At 39.1% G+C, this 15,454-nt stretch overlaps 1 protein-coding gene across 1 annotated transcript in view; it reads right to left on the reverse strand.

Annotated features, from left to right (window-relative positions):
* The window catches only part of DNAH7 (dynein, axonemal, heavy chain 7), a 260,726-nt gene that overhangs the window by 29,009 nt on the left and 216,263 nt on the right, over window positions 1-15,454 (reverse strand). Inside the window, exons 56-59 of the mRNA XM_010860857.1 lie at window positions 11,501-11,677; window positions 10,634-10,795; window positions 8,305-8,505; window positions 2,380-2,541 (exon numbers count right to left, since the gene is read on the reverse strand). Of these exons, the coding sequence (XP_010859159.1) occupies window positions 2,380-2,541; window positions 8,305-8,505; window positions 10,634-10,795; window positions 11,501-11,677 (702 nt within the window). The remainder of the gene's footprint in view (window positions 1-2,379; window positions 2,542-8,304; window positions 8,506-10,633; window positions 10,796-11,500; window positions 11,678-15,454) is intronic.

Consider the following 15,454-nt stretch of genomic DNA (forward strand, 5'->3'; position numbering starts at 1 on the left):
TAAGCGTCTTTTAATTTCATGGCTGCAATCACCATCTGCAGTGATTTTGGAGCCCCCCAAAATAAAGTCTGACACTGTTTCCACTGTTTCCCCATCTATTTCCCATGAAGGGATGAGACCAGATGCCGTGATCTTAGTTTTCTGAATGTTGAGCTTTAAGCCAACTTTTCCACTCTCCTCTTTCACTTTCATCAAGAGGCTTTTTAGTTCCTCTTCACTTTCTGCCATAAGGGTGGTGTCATCTGCATATCTGAGGTTATTGATATTTCTCCTGGCTATCTTGATTCCAGCTTGTGCTTCTTCCAGCCCAGCATTTCTCATGATGTACTCTACATATAAGTTAAATAAGCAGGGTGACAATATACAGCCTTGACATACTCCTTTTCCTATTTGGAACCAGTCTGTTGTTCCATGTCCAGTTGTAACTGTTGCAAATCACTTATCCTTCACCAAACCTTTTCACCTATTTGTACTTTTTTAAACCTTTTTATTGCTGCTTCTTTATATCATCTACCTGAAAACCTTCTATTCATTGACTCCTAAGCAACTCCTCGTCTCTGGAACCTTCCCTGATCACATCCATTGAGTTGTTTACCTCCTTGTTTGTGTTCAGATGCTTAAAAAGCTAGGGTGACCAAATAAACTATTGTCAAAAAATTTTAACACTTTGAGAATGAACGTGGGCACTAAAGATGATTAGTAATATGGAATTTAAAAGTAGTGTGTGTGTGAGTAAATCTGTTTTCGTACTGGCAGACCTGTAAGTGGTTCTATTCAAACACTGATTTTAAAATTATAAAGAAACTGAAGACAACCATTATAAAATTTCTGCTTCATATGGTCTCATAGATTTTTAATTTTTAAAGTAAAACTGTCTATAATGTTTTTCAAAGTTTCATTTTATGGTTACTTAATTTTAAGTTGTTGACACTTTTAATTGACTCCACTATAGGTTTATAATATTTTAAATTAGAATATACTCTACAGATTTTTGAACAAATTGCTAAAGGAGCTCCTCGTTCTTTCTGTTTGTATTGAAAACTCTATTTTACCTCAGATACTTCCACATGCACTATATCATTATACTTTTTGCCTCCATTCTTAGTATAATTTTAAAATAAATATCATAAGAAAGAAGTTCATCAAACCTATGCTTCTTTTGAATGCTTCACCAAATTTTAATGCTGCAAAATCAAAGGCCTTCTCAACTTATTTCATTTTAGTATAGAATACAAATTTGTCCACAGAAACACGGAAGACCAGATAAAATGTTCATTTTAGTTTAGATATGTTATTTGAACTCTTGTTATTTATCTTGCTCGATTTTTCCTTTGCTTTATAGAAAAAGAATTCAGTGACTTCCTGTTCATAAACCTTTTTTAAAAAAATAATCACAATTCACTAAAAGTTTCAAAAACTAAAGTTTTTTTTGATACACTTTTGATTGATTTAAAGATTTCCAGATAATTCTGAACAAAAGTCGTGTAAGACACTTAGACTGACTTACCAAAACAGTTTTTTTTTTTTTTAATTCAAACATTAAAATCCAACTGATAAGTTGCAAAGAGAGAAAAAGCGTGTGTGCACATGCCTGTGACAGAGAGAGAACAAGAGAGACAGACAGAGAGAAGAGACAGAGCAGGGAGAGCAAGGGGGCAAAATGTGGTTGATATGACAACATGACGCTGTGGGCTTCTTCCCAGGATCTATACCTCACGTTAACACCACTGGCTTAAGTAGTTTGTCTGATCTGGGACAAATGGCCCAAACCCTAGAAAAATAGTATTATGACATTTCCCTCAAAATAAAGCCATGAACAGAGGGAAATCAGTCTTTTTTTTTTTTTCCATTTTGGAGACTGGCTGATGTATGGTCTTCCCAAACCCTTTACAAAATACGTACAGTATTTTCAAATTGCCATAGGTGTTTATGTATCAAAATAAATGATAAAATACAGATTGTTAATAGATAAACTGACATCCAAACTACTTACTAGGGCATTTATAATATCCTATTACAATAAAATCCTATTTAAAGAAACTTTGGGAAACTATCCTGCTATTCATTATTTTCCCCCTCATGGAAAAATCCTCTCGTTTATTTGTTTAAACAAAAATAAACTGCACAGGAACAATTTTAAATTCCGAAGAGACAACAACTTTGTTTTAAGGCTGCAGTAGCTGATACAGCTTCTCATTGCTACCTAGGTCCTACCTCCTCTGTGGACCACTGCGATACATTCAGAACCCTGTTAGCTAATGCATATCTTGCTATTCATTCTATAAAAGGAGAGATTCATCAGACGTCCCTGCTCACTGTACAAACACTCTGTGATAAAGTGCACAACAGGTAATGTCCTTGCTGTAACTGTTATAGTACCTCATACTGATTCAGGAACATGTGCAGCTGCTGTACGCTGATTCTGAGATCAGTCTCGTTGAACTCATAAGGAATATTCCACCCCAGGGGGCCAAACTTCCGTCTCTCTTGTACCAAAGCATGAAAGAAACAGAGGCCATATAGTAGTTTCTTGAATTCCTCCTGTAATGAGAAGAAATGGTATAGCATCATTCTTTCTTCCCCAACATTGCATTATGCTTATCATACATTAAAATCAAAGTAATTACTTTTGCTTATAAATATATCCATGTCAAAGTGAAACTAAAACAGAATTAACTTTTTCACTGGCTATTTAGGCAAAAATATGCTCATTTGTATACATGCTCAGTTGACACACACAGCTTCCACGTACACCAGGTTTCAGAAAGTATAGTGAGCTTGTCTAATTCAATGTTACCTTATATATGTGTGTGTGTGTGTGTGTGTGTGAAGTCACTCAGTCATGTCTGACTCTTTGCAACCCCATGGACTGTAGCCCACCAGGCTCCTCTGTCCATGGGATTCTCCAGGCAAGAACACTGGAGTGGGTTGCCATTTCCTTCTCCAGATATATGATTATATATATGATTTTGGAGGATTTCAACTTAAGCACTGAGAGGCAAAAGCTATGAATTCCAATGTTTGTTCCCAGATCACCATGGAGAAATTTCAAAGGAGATACTTCAAATCAATAGAGAAACTCTATAAGCACTTTTGGATAGAAGTTTTGGGAGCCTCACAGTGTTTATGTTACTCCAGAAGTCCTATGTGCACGCGTGTGTGCATGTTCAGTCGCTTCAGTCATGTCCAACCCTATGTACTATAGCCCTCCATGCTCCTCTGTCCATGGGATTCTCCAGGTAAGAATATTGGAGTGGGTTGCCATGCCCTCCTCCAGGGGATCTTCCCGACCCAGGGACTGAACCCGCATCTCCTGTGTCTTCTCCATTGGCAGGTGGATTATTTACCCCCTGGGCCACCTGAGAAGCCCATAACAGTTGTAGAGTCACTGTCAAACAAAAATTCAGTGTTGATTCAGAAATCAGAATGTACAATGCAATATGTTAATTATTTGTACCCTTCACAAGGATATAAGAATGGTCAAACTAGAGCCTGAGAAAGGATTTGTGAAGAGATTTCCTTGGAAAGTGCAGCTGCTGTACTGGGAGTCCCCTTGTCCTTATATCCAGGAAGAGGAGAAGAGTATGTTGGGTCCAAGCTACCAGGAAAGAATTCATGGGGCCACTCAGAGAGCTGATACATGCACCCTGCATCTGGGATAGAGTGCTGCTGCTGCTGTTAAGTCGCTTCAGTCGTGTCTGACTCTGTGCGACCCCATGGATGGCAGCCCATGAGGCTCCCCTGTCCCTGGGATTCTCCAGGCAAGAACACTGGAGTGGGTTGCCACTTCTTTCTCCAATGCATGAAAGTAAAAAGTGAAAGTGAAGACACTCAGTCATGTCCAACTCTTAGCGACCTCATGGACTGCAGCCTACAAGGCTCCTCTGTCCATGGGATTTTCCAGGCAAGAGTACTGGAGTGGGGTTCCATTGCCTTCTCCATGGGATAGAGTGGAAAAATGCAAAATTCATGCCTAGGAGTATGGAGCAGCCTATGGCCTTGGACTGTGGACTTTGGTGCAGAAATCAGTAGCTCTCCTTCACATGATGGGCCAATCTGGAGTGAATCCCAAGGAGCAGACAGGGAGCTGGACTAGGAATGTCAGCCAGTGGTCATTTCAGTGCTTTTCTTCTCAAAGGGACTTATGTCATGGGGCAAGGAAATCCCAACAGTAAGAGCTGGTATCAAGTGAAGGCTGGAGAATCAAAGGCTGAGAGGAGACAGTCAGATGAAGGGGAGGTGCTGCCGAGGTGATGGAGTCACAGAGAAGTCAAGCAGCAAAGGGAGCCAAGGAAGAACCCCTGAGAGAACTCACAAGGCAGAAACAGTCAGCTTCAAATCCCAGCCAAGTCAAAAGGGCTCCAGGCACATGAAAAGATGTTCAACATTGCTAATTATTAGAGAAATGTAAATCAAAACCACAATGCAGTATTATCACCTCACACCAGTCAGAATGGCTATCAAGTAACAATAAGTAACAAATGCTGGAGAAAGTGAGGAAAAAGGGAACCCTCGTACACTGTTGGTAGGAATGTAAATTGGTAGAGCCACTATGGAAAACAGTACGGAGGTTCCTTCAAAAATTAAAAATAGAACTACCATATGATCTGGCAATTCCATTTATGGGTATATATCTGAAAGAAAAAGAAAATTTTAATTCAAAATGATATAATACGTGCACTCTTTTTACAATAGGGTTCATGGCAGCCCTGTTTACAACAGCCAAGACATGGAAACAACCTAGGCTTCCATCAACATATAATTGGCTTAAGAAGATATGATGTATACATATACACAATGGAGTATCACTCAGCCATGAACAGAATGGAATATTGACATTTGCAGCAACATGGATGAAATTAGAAAATATTTTACTTAGTGAAAAAAGTCAGATAGAGAAAAACAAATACAGTATGATACCACTTATATATGGAATCTAAAAAATAAAACAAATAGATCTATCTACAAAACAGAAACAGACTCACAGACACAGAAAACAAACTAATGGTTACCAAAGAAAAGAGGAAGGAGTATGGGATCAACAAACTAGTAAACATAAAATAAACATAAATCTTCCTGGTGGCTCAGATAATAAAGAACCTGGTTGCAATGCAGAAGACCCAGGTGTGACCCCTGGGGGAGATCCCCTGGAGAAGGAAATACAACCCACTTCAGTATCCTTGCCTGGAAATTCCATGGACAGAGGAGCCTGGTGGGCTACAGTCCATGGGGTCACAAAGAGTCAGATATGGCTGAGTGACTAACACTTTCACTTTCAAACATGAAATAAACAACATGGATTTACTATATAGCACTTAGGAATTATATTCATTATAATAATGTACAATGGAATATAACCTGAAAAAAACTTAATCATTTTGCTGTATACCTGAAACTAGCACAGTATTATAAATAAACTACACTTCAACAAAAAAAGAGAAAGATGCCAACTCTATCCTTTTTCCCCTATGGTATGAAGCCTCACCAGGCTCAAGGTGAGATACTAGAGAGTAGAAACCTGTTTTTAATAAAAGTTGAAATATCAATTAATATATCATGTTGTACCTTCTGACTTCTGATTCAAGACTGGCTCTGCAGTTTAAAATGACTCTAGGTCATTTAATTACCTGACACTAATCAGGAAAGCCAGGAGACTGCCCAAAGTTTTAAACAAGGGCAGGGTGAAGGTTGCCCCCGTGGAATAAAATTGAAAGGGAAAGTGTGAGATGAGCAGAAAGGAGCATAAGTTTAACCACAGAGTGGGGAGAAGCAAAGTTAAACATGCTGTGCTGATTCTGCAACTCTTCTGGATATATTAGAGAACTGAGCAAATCAATAAATGTGTTGAGGTGGGAGCCAGGCTTCTTACCACTGAAGAAGGGACATGTGAATATGGAAAGAAGAAAAGCTGAAAAGAACCCAGGGTAGAGCAACAGAAATTGGAGGTATTGGTAGGAACTTGTTCCTTCTAAAACATGTATATGAATGTCTGTGTGTGCACGGGGATGTCTGTATGCACTATATGTGTGTATGTAGATTTGCATACACATATTGTGATTACATGTATATGTTTCAAAGTTCTCTCTAAAAGGATAAGAACTACAAATGCTACATGTCTAACACCCAAATCTTGGTCTCTGATACCATTCCCCATGAAACAGGAACCAGCGCTCTTCAGAAAAATGGCTGGTTCCAAGACTAGGGTACAGATCAGCCTGGAGCAGCTTATAACAGAAAGAGAAATAATAGTAATAAACAACGGGACCTATAACAAGGACAAAAGCAGCTCTTGCTGACCAATTCTGGACAAAACTTGAGCAAAAACCTTAGGAATAGTAATGAATTACTAACCACTGGAGAAGATGTAAAGAATTTATGAGTTCACACCTATAAAAGATAAATAGATGAGATAGAAGGGAGGGCCGCTGCTGATAACAGCATGTCAAGTGTCAAATGCAGAGGGAGTTCTGGAGTTGGAATCACCAGAGGAAATAAGTGGGTCCAGCAAGAATTATCACTGACTACTAAATCTGGGTCCCAGGTAGATTTTGATGAGGAAGAGGATATCTTCATGATCCAAAGTGTCTTCTCACAGATTATTCGTTGCAAGGGACAAAGCAGTTATTATAGAGTGAAGAAATCAAACCATACTTCGTCTGGGGGATCAAAATTAGTATCATCAGTGAGAGATAAATGGGCATTGCATGCCTCCTAGTACAAGCCTCTGAGGACATGACTTCACCCCTGTCGCACTGGGGCTCGGAACTTGTAACCTAAAACTAATCTCAAGGAGTGAGACATGTTCTATTAAAAACAGTCCAGGGAGATGAATTCTTCAGAAATGTCAGGGCCATCAAAGACAAAGGAAGGCTGAGGTAATGGTCCAGATTAAAGGAGACAAAAAAGCCATGGCAACTAACTGTGATCCTAACTCTGAACCGATCCCCTGGTAAATCAGGGAAAATGTTCTAAAGGACATTACTTCATCAACTGACAAATTTGGGACACAAACACAAATTTGGGTAGATTAGATACAATAGTGTATCCCTGCTAAGATAATACTACAATAATAACTGTAATAGGATAAGGTAATATCTCTATTCTTAAGAAATAAGAAGACTGAAATATTTATCTAGGAATAAAGGGCAGTGACATATCTAACTTTCCTGCAGATGGTACATGTTAACAGGAAGCAAATATAAGTAAAGGGCACAGGGCTGTTCTTTATATTACTTTTATATTTGCAACTTTTCTGTGAGTTTAAAATTATTTCCAAATGAAAAACTAAAATATATGAACTATGGTGTGCTGTTTCGGCATTTGAGATTTTTGGTTTGAATTTCAGTTCATAAATGTCTGGACTTCTCATGTTTGTGACAACTATCGGAGAGACCTATGGATCTAGAAGGAAGGGAGTGACATTTTGCAAAAGGGCTTCTGTCTAGCTATCATGTGCAGAAATGCCCTCATCACCTGCCTGGGAGTAACCTGCTCTCTCTGGGCCAAATCAATACAAAAGTTTGTCATACAGCAGGGCTTGAACTATAAAGGTCTGACTTACATTTAAATACGGGCTCCCTTTTTTTTATTACCCCAGACTTTTGTTTAATGAAAGCACTTCTTTATTCTTAATGTTTTCTTTTGATGTGTATTTAAAACATATTCCAACATCAAGAGTGTGGGTTTTTTAATGGCAAAAACTTACCAAGGTTCATAACCCTCTTAAAAAGAAGTTCTTCCATTTTTAATTATGGCAAAACACTAAGAAACAATTTTAGGTCACAGACATTCACACATAGAATTCTAATCATGAAAGCAGTGGGTGGCTTCCCTGCCTGCCTGGTGATGCTAAAAAAAAAGGACCCTTATGAGTCCCATCAATCAGGGAGTAAAATCATTTTGGCTCTCATTATAGTTATATGGAGGAAATATTTTTATGTTTTAATTTAAAGATATGGCTTCAAATAGCAAAGGGCTCAGCTAATATCCTGAAACAGGATTCTCCAACCTTGCAGATTTGTATGGCGAATGGCTTGCAGCTGACTTTCTAAATAGAAGGCTGCATAATTAATAATACCCCACTAGATATCAGCTGAGCAGGAATGAGCCTAGTGGTAAGATTAAAATAAAATATTAATAAAATTGACTTCGGCACAGTCAATAATCAGTAATCAAAACCAACTGCACCGCAGTGCACGAGGCCTATTTAATTTGCAGTTTCACTCAGCACACACATCCAGGACCACCGGGGGCCACTTGAGTTGCTTTACGGGGCTGAGGTAACAAGACTTAGCCATTACTAACAGGCTTTTTGCAGCTGCCAAAGAACTCGGGGTCAGAGATTGGGTCCATGAGGTAGGAGCGAATGATATTGGCCCGTAAACCTTTCGGTGCTTCATTGGTCATTTTCACTCCATTCTGCAGCACAGACACGGGGAAATTTGGAGATGGGTAACTTGTCAGCCAAATTCGGAAATCTGGATGCGTTGTTTCTATGCTTAACTCCTGCAACAAAAACAAAAAGTCAGATATATAAGATACATAAAATGGAAGGAAAATCTCTGGATCATGTGGGCCAGAAGTGGGAGGAAACAGCTGTACAAAATAGGGGTTACTGCTGCAATTGAAGGCAAAAGCCTTAAAATCTAATACTGCCACTGAAAGGACATACGTCACTGGGAAGGCCCAGCGGGTTGCCACTCTCCCTGATACAATTAAAACACATGACCATAAAGTTTACAAAGGTATTACATAATTCAGAGTTGGCCATGACAAAGACTAAGACATTCAAAAAATCTTGTGTCTTCACTGCTGTTGCTGAAATATTTATAGAAATACTTCTCTGCCCCAGAGCCATATTAAAAATGATGTCCTCTTGCTGTAGCCAAGCTGTGAGAATAAGCCACACACTCAGATAAATCAATATTAAGCCAAGGAGGGATGAACAAAAAGGGGGAGGTTTGAAAGACAATAACTCGTGTATCCTGAAGCACTAAACCACACCATTATTAGTGATACTTGTTTATGGGGACAGTAAGGCCTGCTAGGAGGATAAAGGATGACAGAACGCTCATGACTGTTGTGAAGGCACTGTCAGGCCTTGGAATAATATCACCGGGCTTTCCCTCTCTCCTGTTTCACTAACTCCTCCAAACTGTCCATGTCAGTCATATCTGTGCTTTTTAAATTGCAAATCTCTATCAGTAAAAAAAAAATTTTGAGCATTCATGTGGTAAAGGGGTGGGTGGGGAGATTGGAAGGATGCTTTTTTAATGAACAGTGAAGGTGCCATCCTTTTCTCCTACTGGCTGGCCTATGCCTGGTGACTTAGGTGGCATGACTCATGGGACTTTGGGTCAACTTCACTCATCATTGAAGGCAGCTCTTGTCTCTTGCATTGACTCTCTAATGGGTATATGATATGATTTGACAGGCCAAGAGAACAGCCCAGAGACAGAGGAACTGTGAGGAAACAGGCACAAACATAAAGCCTCTAATATAAGGCCCAAAGCATGAGAAGATGTTAGTAAGGCAAAAAATACTAAAGAAGTTTTTCAGATAGAAATAAGATTTATTATGGAGGCCTACATTCTCAAGAAAGCATGTTCTCCCAATGAACGTGAAAAAAAGGCCAAGTGGCTGGAGCACAGAAGTCAAGACAGAAATGCCTGAGAAGCAGGCAATGCTCAGATGAAGAAACCATGATGGGGGCATGAACATTGTCTTCACACAATGGAAAGCCACGGAAAGGCTCTAAGCAGTGAAGCATTATTCATTCACAAGTTCAGTAATTATTGACTGATTATGTCCCATGAGCCAGGCATTATTCAAGGTGCTAGAGGTAAACCAGGGAACAAAAACAGTGCATGCTTACGTTCTAGTGGGAGACAGACAAAGCAAAATGGTGACAAGTGGCATAAAGAACACCACAGTCTGCTCCTTAGCGTCAGGTGGATGTCTGGATAATGCAAGTTCTATCAGTTTAAGCCTGAAGGACTGTAAGTGAGGAGAGGGCTAGAGTCATGGGTAATTATTTGGACACATTTTTCTCTGTTGAAACCAAGTGCCAGGTTTTCTATTTACTCAGCTGAGCTACATGGGGTTTTCTTTCTGGAATCTCTGACCACAAAGAGAGGGAAGTATCATGACCCACTACAACAGGTGGGTGGGAGGAGTGCTCTTCTGGTTTCAGATTCAGCCTTTGTGGCAGAGTGACAGGCTGTGTGGGTGACAAGTGAATTTCAGAAAAGCTACATCCTGAAGCCTTCCAGTTTAGAGGGGCCACATGAATTTCCCCCGAAAAGCTTTTTTCATTGTTTTTGCTCCACTGCTGTAAAAAATTGCTTTCTATTTGCCCTGTGGTTTATTCTTATCTTTGAGGCTGTGCCTCTGGATGAAGGATATTTCTGACCCATGGGATGAGAACTCGCCCTTAGTAGGAGGAATTAGGCAAGGCCTGGCCATGGGCTGTCCTCCCGCTCCCAACTTGAGCCCACCTCCCCTAAAATCCAGCCAGGCCACTAAACCTGCAACCCACAAATCACAGGACAGGAATGGAGTTATTTAAATGGTATATGCATCACTAATTACACTGGGAGACGACCATCTCATCAAAATAAGCTTGCATTTTTACCTCGCAAACTTTCTCGAGGGTTGGCATCCAAGAGGTGGCAAGGTGACAATTCTGAAGAACAACCCATGTGCCTTCTTTGACAGCTTTTTCTAACATCTTCATTGCTATGGGCCCTTGGCCTTGACCAAGAGATAAAGAGCTAAGTTTTGTTCCTCCGTATCCCTGTATGAGGATAGTGAAGATGTCATTTAAAATCAAATTTTGAAGAAGAATCAATATTATCATCACAGGAAATGCTCATATTAAATACATTAAAATTTAATCATGCTGCATCCCTCAGAGCTCCCAAGCACACACAGCTCTAGAAAACTTTTCCTGATTAAGAAGCCAATAAACAGATACAACACAAGCCAGAGCATGAAGGAAACAGTCATGGCAACGAACAAAACATCCTGTAGGGTCTTTGATTGCTGAGATCAGAGGCAGAAAAAAGTTAAACAGACTTTCAATATGAGGAGATGGACCAGCCCTGCTACCATACAGCAACTCCTAAAATTCAAAGCTGAAAACTATGAATAAAGAGATGAACTTACCCCAGTCTCCTCCAGATCTTTGAATAATTATATCTTAACTAATCTGGTTACTTGCATAAAGTTGAGGTAAAAATGCCTATAGCCTCTAATTTCCATTCAAGTTCATTTAAGGAAATCTGTGGGAATGTTTGCCTGGAATTCATTTCTCCTATATCCTTATTCATCTACACTTTTGGGAGATGGTGTCTGTGACTCCCGTCTATTTCTAGAACAATTACCATCTGAATGCCACAGTAGAAGAGTCCTTGAGTTATGGGAGCAGTAGAGAATGCCCTGTCTGAATAGCCACAGTTTATTGACACAAGCAGCTGAAAACAATAGAGTTTTAAGGTACCTGATCATCAGCAAATTTCAGAAGGGCAGCCATGGGATCCGCTCCAGGAGACAGTACGAATATCAGGGGTGCGCAGCAGTTACTGTCTGCAAATGCCTTGGAGAGATCAAATGGGGGTGGTTCAATGAATGCACGCCCCAATCTGTTGGTTATAAATTCTTGCAGCATTGGAATAACCTAGAAAGGGAAAAGAAAGGATTTGAAGGAATATTTGAAATCTGCCTAAAACCTTAAAAACTAATATTCAAAGGTATTTTATAACAAAAGACTCTCCATTTGTTTGTGTATTTGTAACCATTGATAAAGAGTCAAAGGCACAGTTGTCTTTTAGATGGAAAGTATACATTATTTAAACAATAAAAGGTGGGTGATATATATACATATACATACATACATATATATACCTTAAAAACAGTGTTGGTCCTGATGTAGATATATGTGCAGGTGAATGTGTGTATTGAGAAAGAGGGAGAGAGGGAAAGAAAGACTAAGTGTGTGAGGGTTGTGTGTGAGGGTTGGGAGACAAGAAACAGTGAAGGAATACTTTACTTAAATATCTTTACTTAAATGTTTTTAATGTCTCCACAATTAGATTCATTCAAACACAGGAAGGTATGAATAACCAAGACATGGAACCAACCTAAATGTCCCTTGACAGATGAATGGATAAAGAAGATGTGGTACATATCCACCCAAAACTATCACAACATTGTTAATCAGCTATGTTGTTGTTTTGTTCAGTTGCTAAGTTGTGTCTGACTCTGCAACCCCATGAACTATAGCACATCAGGCTTCTCTGTCCTTCACCATCTCCCTGAGTTTGCTCAAACTCATGTCCATTGAGTCAGTGATATCATCTAATCTCTTTTCCTCTGTCACCCCCTTCTCCTCTTGCCCTCAATTTTCCCCAGCATCAAGGTCTTTTCCAATGAGTCAGCTCTTTGCATCAGGAGGCCAAAGTATCGGAGCTTCAGCTTCAACATCAGTCCTTCCAATGAATATTCAGGACTGATTTCCTTTAGGATGGACTGGTTTGATCTTCTTGTAGTCCAAGGAACTCTCAAGAGTCTTGTCCAACACCACAGTTTGAAAGCATCAATTCTTTGGCACTCAGCCTTCTTTATGGTCAAACTCTCACATCCATACATTACTGGAAAAACCATAGCTTTGACTATATGGACGTTTGTCAGCAAAGTGATGCCTCTGCTTTTTAAAACACTGTCTAGGTTTGACACAGCTATTCTTCCAAGGAGCAAGTGTCTTTTAATTTCATGGATGCAGTCACCATCCACATTGATTTTGGAGCCCCCCAAAAAGAAATCTGACACTGTTTCAAAATTTCCCCCATCTACTTTCCATGAAGTGGTAGGACCAGCTATGTTCCAATACAAAATTAAAACTTTTCAAAAAGATGTAGTACATATGTACAATGGAATACTATTCAGCTATAAAAAAGAATGGAGTAATGCCATTTGCAGCAACATGGAGGAGCCAGAGATTATCACACTAAGTGAAGTTGGAGAATGGCAAATATCATATGCTATCACTTACACGTGGAATCTAAAATACGATACAAGTAAACTTATTTACAAAACAGAAGCAGACTCACAAACATACAAAACAATGTTATGGTTATCAAAGAGGAAAGGAGGTGAGAGAGGGATAAATTAGTTCAGGATTAGCTGATACACACTGCTGTATATAAAACAGATAAACAACAAAATCCTACTCTATACTACAGGGAACTATATTCAATATCCTATAATAAACCATAATGAAAAAGAATCTGAAAATGAACATATATATATATATATATGTATAACTGAATCACTTTGGTGTATACCAAAAATTAATGCAATATTCTAAGTCAACTGTACATCAATACAAAATTTAAAACTACAGAAAGGTATAGAAGAGTGATAACAAATGTGTAAATGCCACAATGGCATGGATGTACCTAAGGAGATTACTCATATGTTGTTCCTATACAATAAAAATCTACTGAGTAAATGAATAAATTAGGATGTTCTCTTTTATGAAGGTGAGACTCTAATTATAGAAATTCTAAAAAATATTACTGAACAATAAATTCACCTACGCATAAAGTTTCTATTCCAAGGAAATTATTTCATGTTTCAGATATTTTGAATGGGAACAGATATCAAGCTGATGGTGGAAAACTGAAAATATCCTCACTTCCTGTCTCAGGCCTTGTCCTTGCCCTTTTCCCTATTATTCTTTTCCTATGGCTGTCTTTTCTCCCTAGGTTAAGAACAATAACAATTAACAAAGAAAAACAAAATAGTTTTGAATAACCTCTCTCCTCTCAAGGCTAACCTCTTCACTGAATTATAATTTTACAACAAATCGAAAGCACACGGCTTTTAAGTACATGGTTTCACTTTTAGGAAGTCTGAGCTCTGAGTGTTTCAGGCTGGGGTCATTCACTGAATTTGTGCAAACATGGCAGATGGGAAGTGAGTCCTCTCGTTGTACAGGAAGACCCAGTTAGGGGTGCTCAAATGATAATTTTCATTGTTTCATTTTTAACATTAAAACTGAATAAGATCATAGAAATTGTGGACTTGTGGATACAGTGGGAAAAGGAAAGGGTGGGACGAATGGAGAGTAGATTGACATATATACAGTACCCTGTGTAAAATAGCTAGCTAGCGGGAAGCTGCCGTATGACACAGAGAATTCAGATTGGTGTTCCGTGATGACCTAGAGGGGTGGGACGGGGGGAGGGAGGCTCAAGATAGGGGGAATATATGTATACTTATAGCTGACTCATGCTGTTATACAGCAAACACCAACACAACATTGTAAAGCAGTTGTGTGTGTGTGTGTGTGTGTGTGTGTGTGTTAGTTGTTCTAGTCGTGTTCAGCTCTTTGTGACCCCATGAACTGTAGCCTGCCAGGCTCTTCTGTCCATGGAATTTTCTCCTCCAATTAAAAAAATTAAAACACAATAGTCAACACAAAAATTAAAAAACAAAAAAAACAACTGAATGAGACCAGCTGTTCCCAAGACTAAACAGTAACTTCTGAGGCAAATGAAACTGCAAGCTATTCAATTTGGAAGGTGATGGAATTGGGTTTGCTTCTGCAATCTGATTATGCAAGCATAAGAACTATAAAATAAAATCTGTCAGGAACAAAAATTACAGACTAATTTAGGCACCCATCTTCCCAAAGGCAGGAAAGAAGTTTGTGGTCTTCTATGTATGTTTTTCTGTGTCTTTCCAGTTCCTACGAGATTTATCTGAGGTTAGAGAAACATATTAGCTTATATTTGACAAGTTTCTTATTAAAAGCTGTTTAATTTGCTTTTTGTTTACAGTCCAGAAGGAGAAAACTGGCCAGAAGCTCTTCATTTTGTAAATGGGCTCAAAACATTCCATACCTTAGTATTTATACATCTGATATGCTTTTGTCAATAAAGCAGTATAAACTATTGAACTCCAAGGAAAGTGCAAACATTTCATTTTTCCTACTGGTGGTTTAGTGAAAATATTTTACATTTTTCCAAACTACGGCATTAGAGAACCTAGCATTTGTGGCTTCTTACCATGGGATGGAGTCGGTTTTGAAGGGAGAGCCATGGAAAGGAGACAGAAAAAAACTACGGTGACAAATAATATATATTTTATATTAGAGATCAAACAATTACAGATTTCCCTAGTGGAGATATATATCTCATGACTTACAGATAGCAAAGAAATAAAATCTATTTATGTAGTACTAGCCCAATTGTTGGGAGAAGGCAATGGCACCCCACTCCAGTCCTGTTGCCTGGAAAAGCCCATGGATGGAGGAGCCTGGTGGGCTGCAGTCCACTGGGTCGCTAAGAGTTGGACACGACTAAGCGACTTCACTTTCACTTTCCACTTTCATGCATTGGAGAAGGAAATGGCAACCCACTCCAGTGTTCTTGCCTGGAGAATCCCATGG

Source organism: Bison bison, unplaced genomic scaffold, assembly GCF_000754665.1.
Source record: "Bison bison bison isolate TAMUID 2011002044 unplaced genomic scaffold, Bison_UMD1.0 scf7180017864471, whole genome shotgun sequence".
Taxonomy (NCBI): domain Eukaryota; kingdom Metazoa; phylum Chordata; class Mammalia; order Artiodactyla; family Bovidae; genus Bison; species Bison bison.